This window comes from Acinonyx jubatus, chromosome E1 (genome assembly GCF_027475565.1).
Source record: "Acinonyx jubatus isolate Ajub_Pintada_27869175 chromosome E1, VMU_Ajub_asm_v1.0, whole genome shotgun sequence".
Classification (NCBI taxonomy): Eukaryota; Metazoa; Chordata; class Mammalia; order Carnivora; family Felidae; genus Acinonyx; species Acinonyx jubatus.
The window spans coordinates 56,073,687-56,090,209 of record NC_069397.1 but is presented as its reverse complement, the minus strand read 5'-3'; the positions used below and the strand labels follow the sequence as shown (position 1 = coordinate 56,090,209).

Below are 16,523 nucleotides of genomic sequence, written 5' to 3'. Positions count from 1 at the left end.
GGTTGCTTGCTCACACAGCTGTTGGGCGAGGCCTCAGCGTCTTGCCACGCAGGCCTCTCCGTGAGGCCGCCCGCTGCCCTCACCACATGACTTTTGGAGGGATCCAAGAGGGGGGGCGAGGAAGAAGCCACCATCCCGTCATGACCTGGGTCTGTGAGCGACACACGGTTACGTCGGCCACATTCTAGCCATTAGAAACGAGTCCCTAAGTTCAGGCACGTTTGAGAAAAGAGTCGCTTTTTTTCACGCTTCTCTAGAAGGGAAAAAAAAGTCAAAGCCTCTGCGGACATATGTTTTTTTAAGTTTATTTATTTATTTTGAGAGGGGGGGATCAAGCAGGGAAGGAGCAGAGAGAGAGAGAGGCAGAGAGAGACTCCCAAGCAGACTCCGCACGGTCAGTGCGCGGATCCCGATGAGAGGCTCAAACTCGCGATCTGTGAGATCACGACCTGAGCCGAAATCAAGAGTTGGCTGCTTCATTGACTGAGCCCCCCAGGCGCCCTTCTGTGGGCATATTTTTAAGCACCACACTGGGCCCGATGTCGGGTACCTACCGAGTGATATCTCATGGACTCCTACGGCAACGAATGTTACTGCCTTTTTACAGACGAGGAAACCAAAGCTCAGGGGGCGTTGTGCGATGTGCCCACGTTCACACAGCTGGTTAACAGCACAGCCAAAATTGGGGAATCAGATCACGTAGAACAGTGCTGCCCAATAGAACTTTCCACAATGATGGAACTGTTCTACGTCCGGCCAGTCCAATATGGTAGTCGTTGGCCGCGTGTGGCTACTGAACGCTTGGAACGTGGCCAGGGTCAGGGGCTTCCCATGAAGACCACCGGGAGAGCGCCCGTGGTTGGACAAATTGGATTTATTACTTCGCACAGGGAAACAGAGCACCCAGCCTGCGGGATCATGGGGTGTCTCAGAACGAGGCAGTTAGGAAGAATCTAGGGTACTCTAGGTCTTTGCTTGGATGATGGGAGGGGGGCGGGAATAGTCGATGAGTTGGCCAAGGTGCCAGTACCCATTCTTTCCCAGGATGCTCAGACCCCATTCAAGGTGGGAGAGGAGGAGAAACTGGTCTTCAGATTGGTCACAGACACCGTTCAGACACTCTTTGGGCAGAGGATGCTGCAGCCCAGGCCGCTCAGGGGCAGGTGCAGGTGTGGCCGGCCCTGACGCTGTTCCAGCCTGTCCGGAGGAAGGGAGAGGAAGGGGGAGGGTATAGCAGGAAGAGACCCACAGCACCCTTCAGCCCTGCAGGCTGCTTTGGGGCTCGGGACGCGGGGTTCCCAAATCTGAATCCTAATGATGTTTCTGCACCGCGGGCTGAAATTAACAACCTGCCACCACCTATGCCCACACGACAGCTCCCCACGCCATCAAGGGGACGTGTTATTTGACATTAATCCCCTTGAAGCCTTTTTAGATATTCACTTGGTATTTCCAAACCAATTACAGGCTCAGAGTTTGCAAAAAGGGTTGACACTTTGGTTTTCCGGCGGGGACCCCCTCAGCACCAATCTGAGGATATGGTAATTTAGCAAAGAGAGAAAGCATATAATTTTTTAGCTCAGGGGAGGCTGGAGGCAATTGCAAATATCCCTTGAGCAGAGTCAGATTCTCTGGTTTAAAGAAACAACGGGTTCCCCGCCGTAATTGGACTTTAGAACTCCTTTAATTTGAAAGGGGGACAGGCAGGCGAGGTTAGAGACGTCATCACTTTGCCGGGCTGTGCCCTCCTGGGAGCCGGGCCAGAACCTCCATTTAATTAGAACGAACCGGGGAACATCTCTCATCTGGGCCGGCACCCAGCAGCCAGCTGGGTCCAGGAAGTGGCTGGTGAGTCCCTGCTCTGGGACAGTGCACTGGTCACCATGGCCAGAGCGGGCAGAGAGAGCCTGACACCTTTGCCCTCCTGGGTGCTGCTTCCCTAGTTGGCTGCTGCTCTGTTCCAGTCTCTGGGCGTGTCCTGATCTCCTCTGCTGGGCCCTCCCAGGCTGCCCAGCGTGGGCGAGACCAAACTGCTCAGTTCCTGCATCCTCCCTCGGGTGGGACCTCCGCCATCTGTCAGAGGTGCCCCATCCTACCCCCTGCTCACCACTCCCAAACCCTGGGTCCAGACACCCCCTGTTCGTGGGGGAACGGACACCAGACCAAAGCCTGCTGTTGAGGGAAAGACGGGTGCCTCACCGCTCTCTGACTCACCCCCACGGGGGCTTCTGCAAATATAGCCTTACTCGAGAGCCCCCAGTCCCATCGGTTCGGGTAAATAGAGAAGCCTGCTCACCGGACAGGAGCCTCGAAGTTCCAGCTCTGTTACCCAGGAAAGCAGACCCACTCTCTGGTTCTTCCTGGTTCCAGCTCACCTGCTTAGTCTCTGCTTCTGTACGGAAGTGCCTGGCAGGTGCATGGGTCCTATGGTGGGGGGGAAGGGGGAGGGGTGTAGCCGTGAACACGGAAGAGCCAGCTCTCCCAAGGTGGTGTTTGCGCTTTGCTGGTGTAAACGCTCCCACCATTACCTGTGCAATGTCACTAAACAGGGAACTGGCTCTTGTAAGTCTGTGCGGCCGGTTCCAACGCCCTGTGGCGCACAGCCCTGCTCCAGAGGGCCCCACACCTGCTCCAGCCACTGCCTGCCTCATGCACGCCCCGGCGCCTTCCGGGGAAGCAGAGACTGGTCTGCTGGTCAGGGAGGCCTAAGCAGGGGGCTGGGGGCACAGGTGAGCCCGGGACGGGAACAGAGCCGCCACGGCCCTCCATCCGGCCCCAAACCCCCCGTACGAAGAAAGGGTGAGATTCCTAGAAACGTCCTTAACGTGAAACGGGGGTGGGTGGGAGCTGTCCTACCTGAGGATCAGCAAAGCCTAATGAGAAGGCAGATTTCAAAGCAGGAGAGGACTTGAAGTTAATCCTCACCCAGGCAATTAGCCAGAAAGCCACTCTTATGGGGGATCTGGTTTCTTTGCTTATTCCGGAATCCCCTGGCTTTAGGGAACCTCAAAGCACAGGAGGCAAAGGAAAATGAAAATAAATCCTGTCTCTTTCAATAAAGCACAAAGGCCTTGCCTCTTCTGGCAGGAGCCCTGTTCGCGTTTCCCAGACGGCAGATGCCCAATGAGGCCTGGGCCCGGCCGGCTCGCGGCGGGCGGGGGGCCGTGGACGGGGAGGGGGGGGGCGTGCTGCGAGGGAGGGGAGCCGGGCGTCATATCGCAGACATCACAGCAGGAACAAGGGCCCTTGATAAACACCCTTGCCACGCCGAGCCATCCGACCTGGAAGATGCCGTCATGTATTTTTAATCTGCCTTCCCCTCGCTGAATAATGAAAGAGGAAAATCATAAGGTTTGACTGGCATTTATAAGGAGGCTCTGAAGGAGGCTCAACCGGGAGAAAATGAGTTCCAGGGCTCATCATGGTTAAACTCCTGCTCCTGACTCCCACCGCCTTCCAGACAGGCGCTTTCTGCCTGGGGACCCGCAGGACACCCCCCCACCCCTGTTTCCCTGTGCGCCCCCCTCCCCCGCCCTTCTCTGGGAGCTGCTCTGGGAGAGGGTACTTCCCTCTGAGAACAGGGAGAGCCCCAGGGCCTTGACCTGCACCAGCCCAGGCAAGAGGGAGGGACAGAGGGAACGATGGCGGCCGGTGATGGACGCCAGCCCTTTGTCAAGTTCCATGGCGTCAAAACTCCCACCAGGGGCCATTACCAACAGGAAATGGCTGAACACAGAGTATGGAAAAGTCAAAGGTCTAATCTGCAGGGTGGGGGGCAGGGATGGCCAGCAAGTTCCCCGAGGTGGCAGGTCAAGGGCAGAGGAAGAGGGGCAGAGGGCCCGTGGGGAGCTGAGGAGACGGACAGGGTCCTTGGAGGGGCAGCGGGGATGGCTGTGTCACGACCAGGGGACTCCGTACGAGTAATACGACCCGTGTTACCGCTGGAGATAAGAGCCGTTACCTATTTGTTTCACGGGGCTGTCGGGAGGTTGGGAGGAGGTCGTGTGTCTACAATTACCTTGCAAAACTGCCTGTTACCCTTCGAACGTAGTATTACAGTCACAGCTAAAAGGTGACAAGAATACTGGATTTCCCTGGCCGTGCTGGAAGGCAGAAAGGGAACTAATATATACACACCCTTACGAAAAACTAACAAAGAGCATTTTGTGCACAGCAGGCAAGCGAGCCATGAAGGTGGCATTATAGCCCGACCCCCACGACCCTAAGTAAGAGCTGCTCACTGCTCGGGGTGGTCCGGCCAAGTGCAGGCATCGGCCCTTAGATGCTTTCCTCCCCAGAGAACCAGCCTTGCAAATAGCACCCCAAGCCAACGGTTGGCCGCAAGGGCACCCATTTGAGAGAGGGCCTTTGGATTCAAGATCTCGGCCTGGAGTTGGGTCCGCAGAGCTCCAGGGACTGGCGGATGATCCGTGGGGACATCCAAGACCCCCCTGAAGTCACACGTGAGGTGCTGCTGTGTGGCCCTTTCCTGGTGATTGGTGCTGTAGATTCTCTCACTGGTCTGTGCGAGGGAGGGAGGGTAGGACCGGATGGGAAGGTGAATGGGAACTTGCCAGGGAGGGTTCGGCTAGGAACACACAGGCGGGAATGATCTCGACCCGCGTGTCGGGGAGCCGTGTGGACAGAGTCGGGGGGCACGAGGCCAGGCTAGACTCAAGGCCGTTTGGATCCAGGCCTGAACCGCGGGGCGGGTGCTTGCAGAGAGAGAGAAAGCGTGGCTGGAGGTGACAAGCAGAGGGACACCAGGTCAGGGATGAGGCTCAGACGGGAAGACGGCCTCACACTCCCAGACGGAGCGAGGGGCCCATCAGACTCGGTTTCTCCGGCCAGTCCTTGTTCTCGGCTCAGGCCTGGCTCATCCCTAAGAACCCGGGGTCTGTTTTTGAGAATCAGAGCCCCAGACCTTCAAAGTGATGGGAGAACGTTCTGTTCCTCCCCCTGGGAGGTGAATTCACTCCTGAGTGTCTACCCAGGCCCATTCACCTCCGCGGCTCCAGGGCTGTGGCCTCCAGAGGTTTCCAGGACATTTCCATACTCCGGCCAGTTTTGTGATTCGAGGAATCTGCTTTCTTTAAGTCCCTCCCGCCCCCACCCACCGCAAGCTTCCCCGAGGTCTGAAGGTGCAGAAATGATCTTCACCGTTCCTGCCCGGCCTGGCCCGCCCTGGGAGGGGAAGCCTTGTAGACAGAAGCGGATTCGGGGCTTGCGAGCCACACGTCCAGAGGCCTCGTGTCCAATCTCAGTGCCGTGTGCGGGTAGAAGGAAGAGGGGCAGGAGTCTCAGAGCACAGAACACATAACCCGCACTGGTGGGGAGCTGGTTCTCCAGGCCAGAGAATTTTCCACCAACGGCCACCATCTCCTGAAACTGCACGGCCTGCCTTCTCGCCTTCTCCAGCGATAAATCACACTGACCCTTTTCGTGATACTCCAGGACTCTGCCCCTGGCCGTGAATCACGGCCCTCGGGTAGCTTATGGTCACGCCCATGGCGGCTACAGTGACAAGAGCTTTCTGCCCCTAAGCAAGTTGTAATATTTGGTTTCCCGACTCGTGATATTTGGTTTCCCGAGTGTTTTTTGTGTTTCGTTTTTGTTTTTTATTCTGACTCCCTCCTCCCTCCTGTCTGCCCCTGTCCTGGCTCTCTCCCTGCCCCCCCTGCCCCCCAACTTGCTGCTTATAATGCGCTAGGGGTTGTAAACCCAGACTGTCGGTGTTCAAGCTCTTTGAGGAAGGAGATACAGTGAGCAGACCGTGAGTGAGGCCCAGGTTCTGGCTGATAAGGATGGGGCCATAGGACACCGATTTTGGCTACTCGGGGACATTTTGCCTTCCTCCTGACTCCAGTGAGCTGCCGGAGCCGTGATCTGTATAGGCCCTGAGGGAAGTGAAAACAGTCGTGTTTGATTGGGCCAGAGAAAACACGACTTCAGTTCACTAAGCATTTATTATTAAGTGCCTGCTGTGTGCCTAGAGGCTCTGGTACGTTCGGGGAGGTTCCACAAGCATGGCCGTGGGATCCCTTCTGCGATCCAAAGGGTTAGCTCTGCCCAGGGAGAGGCTTGGCCCTTGCCCCCGGCTTCTGGGAGGTCACCTCTGCGCACAGCGCATTTACGCAGGGGCCTTGGGTTTGCGCGGTACCTGCGGGACCCTGCAGGGGCTGCAGACTGAGGTCAGCCTCGTGGGCGGTCAGTCCCGACGGAGACGCGATAAAAACTCCGGCACCGAGGCTCAGGCGCGTGTCCCTGGTGGCAGCACTCTGTGCGTGCTGTCGCGCATCGTTCTGGGAGAACCGAGCCCGGTCCTCACAGCCCCACGGGGAGAGGACACCCGGAAGCTCACGCCTGGTCTCTCTGGACCCGGCCCCGGCCCCACGCACCTCTTCCCTCTGCTGATCTCCAGCTGTGTCCTTCTGCTGTAATGGGCCGTCCTCATGGGAGTATACGGCTTTGCTGAGCTCTGGGAGCCCTTCAGGGTGAATCACGGAGCCTGCGGGTGGTCTCGGGGACCCCTGAACTCCCACCTGCCCGTGTGGAAGATGTATGCTAAGGTAAGTTGTTCCCTCTGTGCCCCTTAAGTCCCTTCTGTAAAGGTTGCTTTTAGGCAACAGGCTTGGGCAATTCTCCCTTGAGCCCACGGCCACCACCGACCACTGAGCTGACACGAACAGGCTTGTTAGGCGACCCACCTCCAAAGAGCCATCGGCCATAATCGACCAGTTACAACCAGGCACAGTTCGTAAGGTTACCAAGTAAGGCAGAATTCCATATCTCCCCATACTCCCTCACTCCGCAGTCCTGTGACTATAGTCCCCTCACCACCGCCTCCTGGCTGAGGGTCTCTCCTCTGCTGTCCTGCCCCCTGCTCCTTTGCGGTGTATTCAATAAACTTCTGCCTCTTTGTTCTGCCTTGGGGGGAGCTCTTTCAGGGCCTGCACCACCGCTGGCCACCACCCAATCTGAACACACTACCCTTTCCCCATTGGTAAACAGAAGGGGAGTTTTCGGAAGACGCCCCGGCTCCTTGTACCACAAAGACGGCATGATTCTGACAATATTTGCGTTGTTTTGGGGGAAGCCAAGTGACCGCTGTCCCTGCTGTACTACACTGCCAGGATGAAACAAGGTTCCAGAGTGAGGAGAGCGCCAGAGTTATATCCGGGGTCAGCGTCTCCAGGCTGGGGCTGGGCCCTCAGCAAAGCATGAGCTTGGGCTGGAAGCAAAGGGTGTCTTGGAATATCAGGCGCGAGCGCCAGAGGGGAGAAGGAAGGAGGTCTGACCTGGGGGCTGGTGGCAAAGAAGAGGCAACAGGCAACGACAAGGTGAGGAAGGGGAGCTTGGGACAATCTGGGTCACAGGTGCCTGCGGTCCTCACGGATCTGAATAGAACACAGCTACGGACTTAGAAGGATCAGAATGTACTTTTAACACACTCAGCAGAGCCCCGTTCAGTCTTGGGTGGTTTGTCTGGCATTTCAAAATCAGGCTGGTCGTGGAATGTGGGCCGTGGAAGATCCCTGCTCAAATCCTGGCTGCTCGGGCCTCGGTATCTCTCCAGTCTATGAGAACAGACACCCTCTCAAGAATGGAGCTAGCTCCGTAACACTCGATTTTCCAGGTGCTTTGCCTGCAATTTGGGCAAGCTTTCACCTGGAGAACAAAGCCAGGCTTTGGTCTCCCCTGAGGTTTGAACCTCAACACGGGTCCCGGAGGAGACCAGCACACGGCTAGTCAATTACGATTTTCTATGGAAACTAATCTCTTTCTTGCAGTAGAATTCTTTATTAATCAGTAAGGCCCGGAGTGCCATAGAATATTCTATCTCTGAGAGGTAAAAGCACACTTTTAGGTAACACTCGGCACAGTCACTCACAGATTTTATTTTTGAGAGCAAGAGAGACAGCACGAGCAAGGGAAGGGGCAGAGAGAGAGGGAGACACGGAATCAGAAGCAGGCTCCAGGCTCCAAGGTGTCAGCCCAGAGCCCGACGCGGGGCTGGAACCCACGAACCACGAGATCATGACCTGAGCCGAAGTCGGATGCTTCACCGACTGAGCTGCCCAGGTGCCCCTAAATCATAGAGGTTGGAGCCTGAGCCCCAACCCCCTTAGAAGTGATCTTGTCTGGTCTTCCTTTCACAGATGGGGAAACAGAGGACTAAGAGGTGGCTTCCCCCAGGCCTCGTAGCCATTGAGAAGCCAGGATGGGTCCTCGTGCTCAGCCTGCCTTAGGCAGAAGCAGAAGATGACGGCCAAACAGAAGCGCTACCGTGTGCTAAGTTTACGGTGTGGGCACGGCACCCAGCTGACTTCTTACCTTTATTACTTCATTTCATCTTTACAACATCTTTTCACGAGGTTCCTGTTCCCACCCCAACTCTGTGAAGTGTAATTCAGTTCCGACACGGGCCACCCCAAGTCAGTCCCAAGTCCGACCCCACAAATGAAGGACTGAGTCCTTTATGAGATTGCCCCCGCTCTAGGCGGGGGGTCTCCAAGCCACCCTCACTCCTGACCAGCTGGTCACAAATTCATGGGGGTTTCTGACCTCTCGGACTTTGACGATTCACTGAAATGACTCCCAGAACGCAGGACCGTGCTATACCTTTGCGTACAGTTTTACTATAAAGAGTAGACTTTGTCTCCGTCCCTCCAGGGCCTCTGGCTGGCCCCCTGTTCCAACCTTTAATCCTGTGGTTAGTCTTTGCAGAAGCCAGTCCTCCAGAGGCCACGGGAGCTGCTCATTAACATCACAAATAGGAGCTCCTATCACTCTAGAAGTTTCCAAGTGCTTTTGAAGATCTGTGGGGGGTGGCGGGGAACTGGGGACAAAGACCAGGTATCTTCTCTAGCATGCCACAGTGGGGTCGTCAGCGTCGTATTACTTAAAGTTGGCTGTGGCACCACCTGAAGGACTCAGGGAAGGAGAGCACTGAGCCAACTTTCCCGAGAGCCAGTGCGGATCAGCTGCCCGGAGGTGAACTTACACGCAAAGACAAGGTTGCCACTAAGTCAGAAGAGCTTCTGGTGTCGGGGAATCAAAACGAGGGCCTGGTTTTGACTTCAGATCAAGGACACGGAGCCCCTCACATGAACATGACCTCACAGAAGCCCACCAGTTAGAGAAGACTTTCCCAACTCCAACCCCAGCCCTGCCCTGCCCGTCCACAGCAGCACCGGCTTGGGCAAGTTCAAGAGCCCCAGGAAGACTCATGCCAGTTAAAAGAATGGATTCTCAGCCAGTGTAAGAAACCGCCTATCACCCAGGTCTCCAAATCAATTATGGCTAAAGGGTTTTATTTTTGTCCTTATTGTATACTGATTCTTAAAAAAAGTAATCTCGGGGCACCTGGGTGGCTCGGTCGGCTGAGCGACCGACTTCAGCTCAGGTCATGATCTCGTGGTTTGTGAGTTCGAGCCCCGCCCCGGGCTCTGTGTTGCCAGCGCGGAGCCTGGAGCCTGCTTCGGATTCTGTGTCTCCCCCCGTCTCTGCCCCTCCCCTGTTCACACTGTCTCTCCCTCTCTCTCAAAAATGAATACACATAAAAAAAATTTTTTAAAGTAATCTCTACACTGACTGTGAGGTTCAAGCTCACGACCCTGAGATCGAGTCACATGCTCCTCTCTGACTGAGGCAGTCACGCGCCCCTGATTTATTTATTTATTTTTGAAGCTTTATAGCAAGCTGGTCAAAACATGAAGCTTTGGGAAAGATGTAGATTTCAAGGCTATGGTTTCTCACCGGACAGTTCTGTGTGTGTTTGTGTGTCGGGGGGCGGGGGTGGGTGTCTGGGGGCTGCGGTCAGAGAGGCTGGATCGCCTCCTTCTCTAGGGTCCTTTTAGCTCTGGAAAGAAAGAGTAAAGGATCCCATCCCTCAGTATTACATTTCGACACAGTTGTGTGTGCCTGGGTCCCTTTTTTGGGGTCAAGAGCAGTGCTGTCCAATGGAAAAAGCTTGTGAGCCACTGAGGTCATTTTCAGATTTCTAGCAGATACAGTAAAAAGAGACAAATAGCATATTATCACTTGAACACATAATCAATATGAAAATGATTAATGAGGTATTTTCCATCTTTGATTCATACGAAGTCTTTCAACTTTTACACATAGGGCACGTCTTAGTTTGCATGTCGAGAACTTAAGAGTCACTCTTGGGGCACCTGGGTGGCTCAGTCGGTGAAGCGTCCGACTTCGGCTCAGCTCATGATCTCGCGGTCTGTGAGTTCGAGCCCCGCATCGGGCTCTGTGCTGACAGCTCAGAGCCTGGAGCCTGCTTCCCATTCTGTGTCTCCCTCTCTCTCTGCCCCTCCCCAACTCCTGCGAGTGCACTCTCTCTCTCTCTCTCTCTCTCAAAAGTAAATAAACATTAAAAAAATTTAAAAAAATAAGAGTCACACGTGGCTGGTGGCCGTCCTATTGGACAGCTTATTCCTACATCCCATGCCCAAAAGGCACCCGCTAGGACCCATAACAGTTACAATCTCTGCTTAGGTGTCCGCCCCACTACAGCTTCTGATTTGCATATGCAAATGAAGGCCATCCCCTTCAACTCTGTCTTAAACACGCAGGTCTTTTACAGACATGATACTTTGACATCTGGGGCTTTGCTGGCCTTAGAGGGACCCTCCCTCCCTCCCCTGGCCAGGGAGAGCCAATCCCTAGATATTGTAAACAATTCACCTGAACCCACTTTTCAGATACGAACCGACCAATCCAGAACCCACACCCCACCACCTTGTTTGCTGGGCTCTCGCACTTTGGCCGCGCCCCCCACGCCGTGACCACCTACCTTACTTATCCCGGGACCAGGTAGGAGACAACGGAGAACAGCTCCTATGTCCCAGAGCCCCCTGAAATTACTCGAAGTACCCAATCCTAAACCTGCTTACCCTGACCCACTGGGCCCTTCCCACGGAAACCACGAGAAACATTCTTGCTGTGTTTCCCACTTCTTCGCCACGTGGCCCCTCTCCTCGGGCTCTGTGAGTCACAAGCCATCTTTTCCATGGCAATTCCCTCCAGTCTGGTGGCCTCACTCTACCTCAACTTGGCCGTGATCACACTGGATGTTAGAACAGTGCCTTCAGCTTTGTGGGCGGGGGGTGCCGGCTGGGAAACCCGGCAGGTGTCTCTGCGGGCGCCATAAACTGATGACAAATTTCGCTCATCCGCAGAAGCCCTGCCGGAGCCACCTGTGCAGGGCTTCCTCAGGGCCAATTTGGATGAATCTGGAGAGGAAGCGTTTCCTGGGTCCAGGTCATTCTTGTGCCCCCCACTCCCTCCGTGTCTGGGAAGGCCGGATGATGTTGTGGGCCCCTGGGAAGGACAGCCTGTGATCAGCGAAGGGAGCCCGCCTGGGTCAGAGGCCGCTGACATCACAGTCTAGGCGAATGCTCGGGGACAGGCACCATGACAGCTGAGTTACAAGAGGCTTCCCAGAAGTTGTCTGACCTCGTGGAAAAAATCAATGCACCTCTTGTTTTTGTCTCCTGAAATATTTCATCCGTGATGATGCTTCCCCAGGTGACAACATATTTTATGACAAAGCGCAGCAGGCTGCTGGGCCCCTGGTGGCTTCAGACGCAGCCTGACATCCTTTCCTGTCGTTACTGATGAACCTCACCTGCACGAGGCTGGGAGGCAGATGCTCCACCAGCCGCCGGGATCCTCGGCCCCCGTTAGGGAGCCCGAGCTCAGAGGCCGGAAAAGCCATTTCCGGAGAAGATCCCACCCGCACTGGGGGGGAGGGCCGGGAGCCTAGAATGTCAGAGCGAATGTCAGGGCATCCGGGCCCACTCCACGCCTTACAGACGCAGACAGGGGCTTGGAGAGAGGAAGTCCCCAAGGCCATCTGGAGAGAGAGAGAGAAGCCGAGGCCATGCAGCCAGAGGACAGGGCAGAGATCAAAACACGAGGCTTCTGGATCCAATTCAGTAATCCTTCTGTTCCCCCACCAGCCTTCAGAAAATGGTTCCTCCCTCCCTTTGCACTCCTCCTCCTCCCTCCCTCCCACCCTCCCTTCCTCCCTCTCCTCCTGCCCTTCCCCCCTTTCCACAAACAGTGGAGAACCTTCCTTGTGCCAGGTCGTTTATTCCTTCAGCCACCAGGGGCCATTTTAGGGGCGAGCAGAGGAACCATACTGAGAGGCACCCTGTCCCACAGTCCTGTGTCCGCGCTGGCCCTGTCTCCCAGGTAGCATCTGTCTGTCAGAGCAGGGCCTCTGGGCCCCGGTCAGGGTCACCTGGGCCAGGAAGGGTCACCTGCAGGGTTGGGACGGGCCGAGGACAGGTGGCTTCTCCGAGGTCAGGTGGTTCGGGTGGGGGGAGGGGGTCTGGGCATGGTCCCCAGGGACTCAGCCCTTCTCTTGGATAGGCACCTCACCTCCTGGACGTTTAGGGGCAGTGGAGTGTCCGCACGACTCCCCCGGGGTCGCCTTCTGTCTCGGCACTCGGTCCTGGCTGTGGGATGCAGAGGAGAGTCTGGAGCTCTTTCCTCGACTTCAGCCTGCACCGTGTGGCCAGCTGCCATGGGTCGCCCCGCTCGGGTGTCTGGGCCTCTGTCTACAAGTCTATACCACCGGGGCCTGGACGAGCTGAGGCAGGGGTCCCCTCCAGCCCGGCCACTCCCTGGTGGGAGGACTAGGGCAGTGTTCTCAGAACGTGGCCCACGGACCACGGCTTCAGGGTCACCTTGGGGGAATTGTTCAAAATGCAGCCCCCGGGGGTTGGGACTTGGGGGCTGGGCTCGGGGCTTGGGAGGCTGCTCATCTGCCCACACTTCCCCGCAGGTGAGTGCACGGAAGACGGATGCCTCGATGGCAGGCCTGGGACAGAGGGGCCACAGAGGTTTAGCCGGCAGAGCCAGGAGCAGCCCTCTGAGGCACTCCGGGGCGGGGCGGGGGGGGCCTGTCCCCCCAACCCCTGTTAACTGGAGAGAAGCCTCCGCCCCTCCTTCTCCCTCTCCACCCCCGCCCCGCCCCCTGGGCTGCGGGCCAGCCCTTCCCAGGATGGAGACGTCCGCCTGCCTGCCTGCCTGCCCGCCCCTGGCAGATCCTGGGAGGAGCCACAACCCAGCCTGCACTAACTCAACCCAGGCTTAACTACCACGCAGATCCCTGAGCCCGGGGCCTGTCGCTCAGCCAGCCGGCAGCTCCCCAGGGACCTGAGGTTCTGTAGCGGGGAGGCTGCTCCAATGAGGGGCAGGGCCAGGCGTGTGGCGCCCGTCACCTCCACCCCACTGGGGCTGGCACATGCCGGGATGCCAGCTCCCGATCTTGGCAAAGGGAAACAAAGTCACTGCTGCTGAGTTAATTGAGGAGGGAGGGAGGCAGGTGGGTGGGAGCTGGCGAGCGGAGCGGCCTTGAGTGCCAAATGTCCAATCAGTGCCCACGTGCCAGGTCCCAGGAAGGGGGTGGGACATGGAGGGACGGGACTCCTCGTAGAGCAAAGCCAGCCGTGCCGTTTGGAGGTCAGTTCTGCTTCCCCCTGCCTGCGCCTGTCAACTCAACAGAAGGGGATGTCTGTTCCCCCACAGCCAGGACTTACCCGGCGCTTCCCGGAGGCGGGAGATCCAGTCCCCACGGTAGAGGCTCACAGGAGGCTGGTGGCTCCCTTGCTGGACAGGGCAGATACAGGACCTTTCCGGTATCACAGAACGTTCTGTTGTCCGGTGCCCAGCAACTGGCCCAGCACTTCATAAACAACACAAGCACCTGATGGCTGCGACGATCGTCCTAACAACTGTGTTGATTGCAGCTTAAACACACGAACGTGATTCCTGTGGAGTCCTAGGAAGAGACACGAACACACACCCCCCTCATGGAGGTTGCCAACCAATGCAGGTAATCGTGACCGAGCCCCGCCGTGTGGTATCAGGCTCCCTCCAAAGTCGTGGGGTTGCTAAGTAAGACCATCCCCCACTCTCAAGGAGCGTGACGCACGGGTGCGCACGAGGGTAATGTCAAAATCACTCCGTGTGACGGGACCCGTGCTGGAGGGAAGCACAGAAAGCCAGAAGTTCAGAGGAGCTGTTTGGCCAAACCTGGGGTTCAGAGTTAGACTACTGGAAACATCTGAATCTTTCTTCCCTTCCTTTGAACACTGGACTTAAAAAAATTCTTTTTTCCCGTGTTTGTTTGTTTATTTATTTATTTATTTTCAACGTTTTATTTTTTATTTTTGGGACAGAGAGAGACAGAGCATGAACGGGGGAGGGGCAGAGAGAGAGGGAGACACAGAATCGGAAACAGGCTCCAGGCTCTGAGCCATCAGCCCAGAGCCCGACGCGGGGCTCGAACTCACGGACTGCGAGATCGTGACCTGGCTGAAGTCGGACGCTTTACTGACTGCGCCACCCAGGCGCCCCTGGTGTTTGTTTATTTTTGAGAAAGAGAGAGAGGGAGAGACAGAGCACAATCGTGGGAGGGGCAGAGAGAGAGAGGAAGACGCAGAATCGGAAGCAGGTTCCAGGCTCTGAGCCATCAGGGCAGAGCCCAACGCGGGGCTTGAACTCATGGACTGCGTGATCACGACCTGAGCCGAAGTTGGACGTTTAACCGACTGAGCCACCCAGGCACCCCTGAACATTGGGTTTTTCTGCTATATTTCAAGACTCTGCTCTCTTGGGCCCTGAAGTCACCTTTCTGATACGGTTACTGAGCAGATCACCGTGAATGCTGTGTGGGGCCGTGCTGTGTCCTATGCTGCAGAGAGACCAGCTTTGACCTTCCCATTTAAACCGTCCCGGTCCCCACTTAACCCTATAGAACGTTGTCATCCGAGTCTGCAGACCTAGGGGCTCTCTTCCTGCTGAGCACAGACCCCACCTTTCCCCAGGCGGCCATTTGGGGACCCGAGGACAAGGTTGCTGTTCCCTGCCTCCCCTGGGATGACGGTGGAAAGTGGAGGTAAGTATGTAGCCTGCGATGCCTCTGAACACTGTCCCTTTATGTCCATGAGGTCACGGGGTGCCGTGTGGTCCCCACGGAGCCGACCCCCAAGACCCCATCTCCAGCCCAGACTGTCGCTCCTGAATGCCGCACGCTTACACACGGTGGCAAATGGAGTGGCTCTCATCTCCGCTTGGATGTGTCACCGGCACCTCAAACTCCACGCATTCGGAAAGGAAGGCATCCTTCGTCCTTCCGAGCCCTGACTCTTCACGCTCCCCTCCTCTGCTGCTAGCTAGTGGCCCTGGGGGATTCAGCTCCTTGTCGCCTCGGTCCCAAGTTCTCCCAGCCTTGCCCACCTTTCCCGCCTCAGCCCGGCCTGCACGGGACCATCCAGCCACCTTCTCTGTTGTACCCTGAGGCCGCAGTCGTGGTCACAGTCTCTTAGGCTCCTGTGAGCCCCCCGAGGTCAGGACCACACGTGCCTTCTGTGTATTTCCTCGGTTACTCTAGCTCTTAGCTCATGGCAGGGGTTCCGTAAATGTTCAACTAAGTGACTCTCCCACAACAGTGATTGACAGGCTATGGTTGGACCATTGGATGCCCCAGGTGTATGGAAATGAAAAAGACGAGCCTGAGAACATTCTTGTGAGCAATTCCCTAAACCAGGGGCCAGGAAACTTTTTCTTACAGGGACAAATAGTAAATACTTTAGGCTTCGGGAGCCCTATAATCCACTCTTAGCTCTGCTTTTGAAGTCTGAAAGTAGACACAGGCCACAGACACACACACACACACACACACACACACACACACACGAATGGGCACGCCGTGCGCCAGTAACTACAAAACAGGTGGGGGTTGGATTTGACCTGCCAGCCCTAGTTTGCCTTCCAATGCGCTAAACCAAGCTCAGGGGGGCTTGACCCAGCACACCGCGCGCCATGCCCGCCCATACGTGCCCCCTGCTTGTACCCTGAAAACCCGCTCCCTGCCCCCTGCCCCCACGCGATTACTTCTTTGATCCAAATTACCAGCCTGAGTTTGAGACGTCGGAGCATCCCTCTTACTGGGGGCCAGGGACAAAGTTCCAAGCGCTGCAGAGAGTGAAGGCATGGCAGAGGACCCCCCTCGACTCGCAGAGCCGTGGGAATAGGACGTGAGAGATTATCCGGGAATACGCCCTGAAGATAAATACAATCGGGAGAATCTAGTCCAACTCGGAAGTTAGACTTTCAGGACAGGGACCGGGTTTCCAGGTGACGGTGGAAGATGCGGGGGTTGGCGGGGGAGGCCGGGTCCACCCACCCCCTGCCTGCCACGCACCCTCCCCCCGCCCCTGCCCGGCTGCAACAGCATTAATTCCCTCATTTTTAAAGGAGGACAGTCCTGGCCCTTCGACTTCGCCAAGCCTTGGGGTTCGCGGCTCTGAATGCATTTTGTGAACAGCTCAGGGCTGGACACGTGTGGCGAATTGGAGAATGATTTCTCCAGTTCCTGCACTCAGACATGAAGTACTTCTTTGTGCCTTTTGCAGAAGAGGCCCCAGAAGAAGGGGTGGGGCAGAGGCAAAGGGGGACGATGAAGACAGGACAAGCCTCGAGCTGAGATCTTCATC

The 16,523-nt window shown here is 56.5% G+C and overlaps 1 protein-coding gene and 1 long non-coding RNA gene across 5 annotated transcripts; both read right to left on the bottom strand.

The window, feature by feature from the left end:
* Window positions 1-324: 324 nt before the first annotated feature.
* On the bottom strand, window positions 325-3,267 carry LOC128313383 (uncharacterized). Of its 2 annotated transcripts, XR_008294021.1 has the most exons (4): window positions 2,529-3,266; window positions 2,297-2,424; window positions 1,031-1,197; window positions 325-449 (listed from the first exon to the last, which is right to left on the bottom strand). It is a non-coding gene; the product is annotated as an uncharacterized LOC128313383 (long non-coding RNA). The 2 variants fall into 2 exon arrangements; XR_008294020.1 differs by lacking the exon at window positions 325-449 and having other exon boundaries at window positions 857-1,197; window positions 2,529-3,267.
* Window positions 3,268-12,046: 8,779 nt separating this feature from the next.
* On the bottom strand, window positions 12,047-13,913 carry LOC128313380 (uncharacterized). 3 transcript variants are annotated; one of them, XR_008294010.1, is made up of 3 exons: window positions 13,563-13,911; window positions 12,400-12,644; window positions 12,047-12,278 (listed from the first exon to the last, which is right to left on the bottom strand). XR_008294010.1 is itself a non-coding variant. In XM_053211743.1 (3 exons), the coding sequence occupies exons 1-3, from the start codon at window positions 13,712-13,714 to the stop codon at window positions 12,225-12,227; spliced, it is 648 nt and encodes a 215-aa protein (XP_053067718.1). In that variant the 5' UTR covers window positions 13,715-13,913; the 3' UTR covers window positions 12,047-12,224. The 3 variants fall into 3 exon arrangements, 1 of the variants encoding a protein (XP_053067718.1); XR_008294009.1 differs by having other exon boundaries at window positions 12,400-12,476; window positions 13,563-13,890; XM_053211743.1 differs by having other exon boundaries at window positions 12,400-12,841; window positions 13,563-13,913.
* Window positions 13,914-16,523: the final 2,610 nt, after the last annotated feature.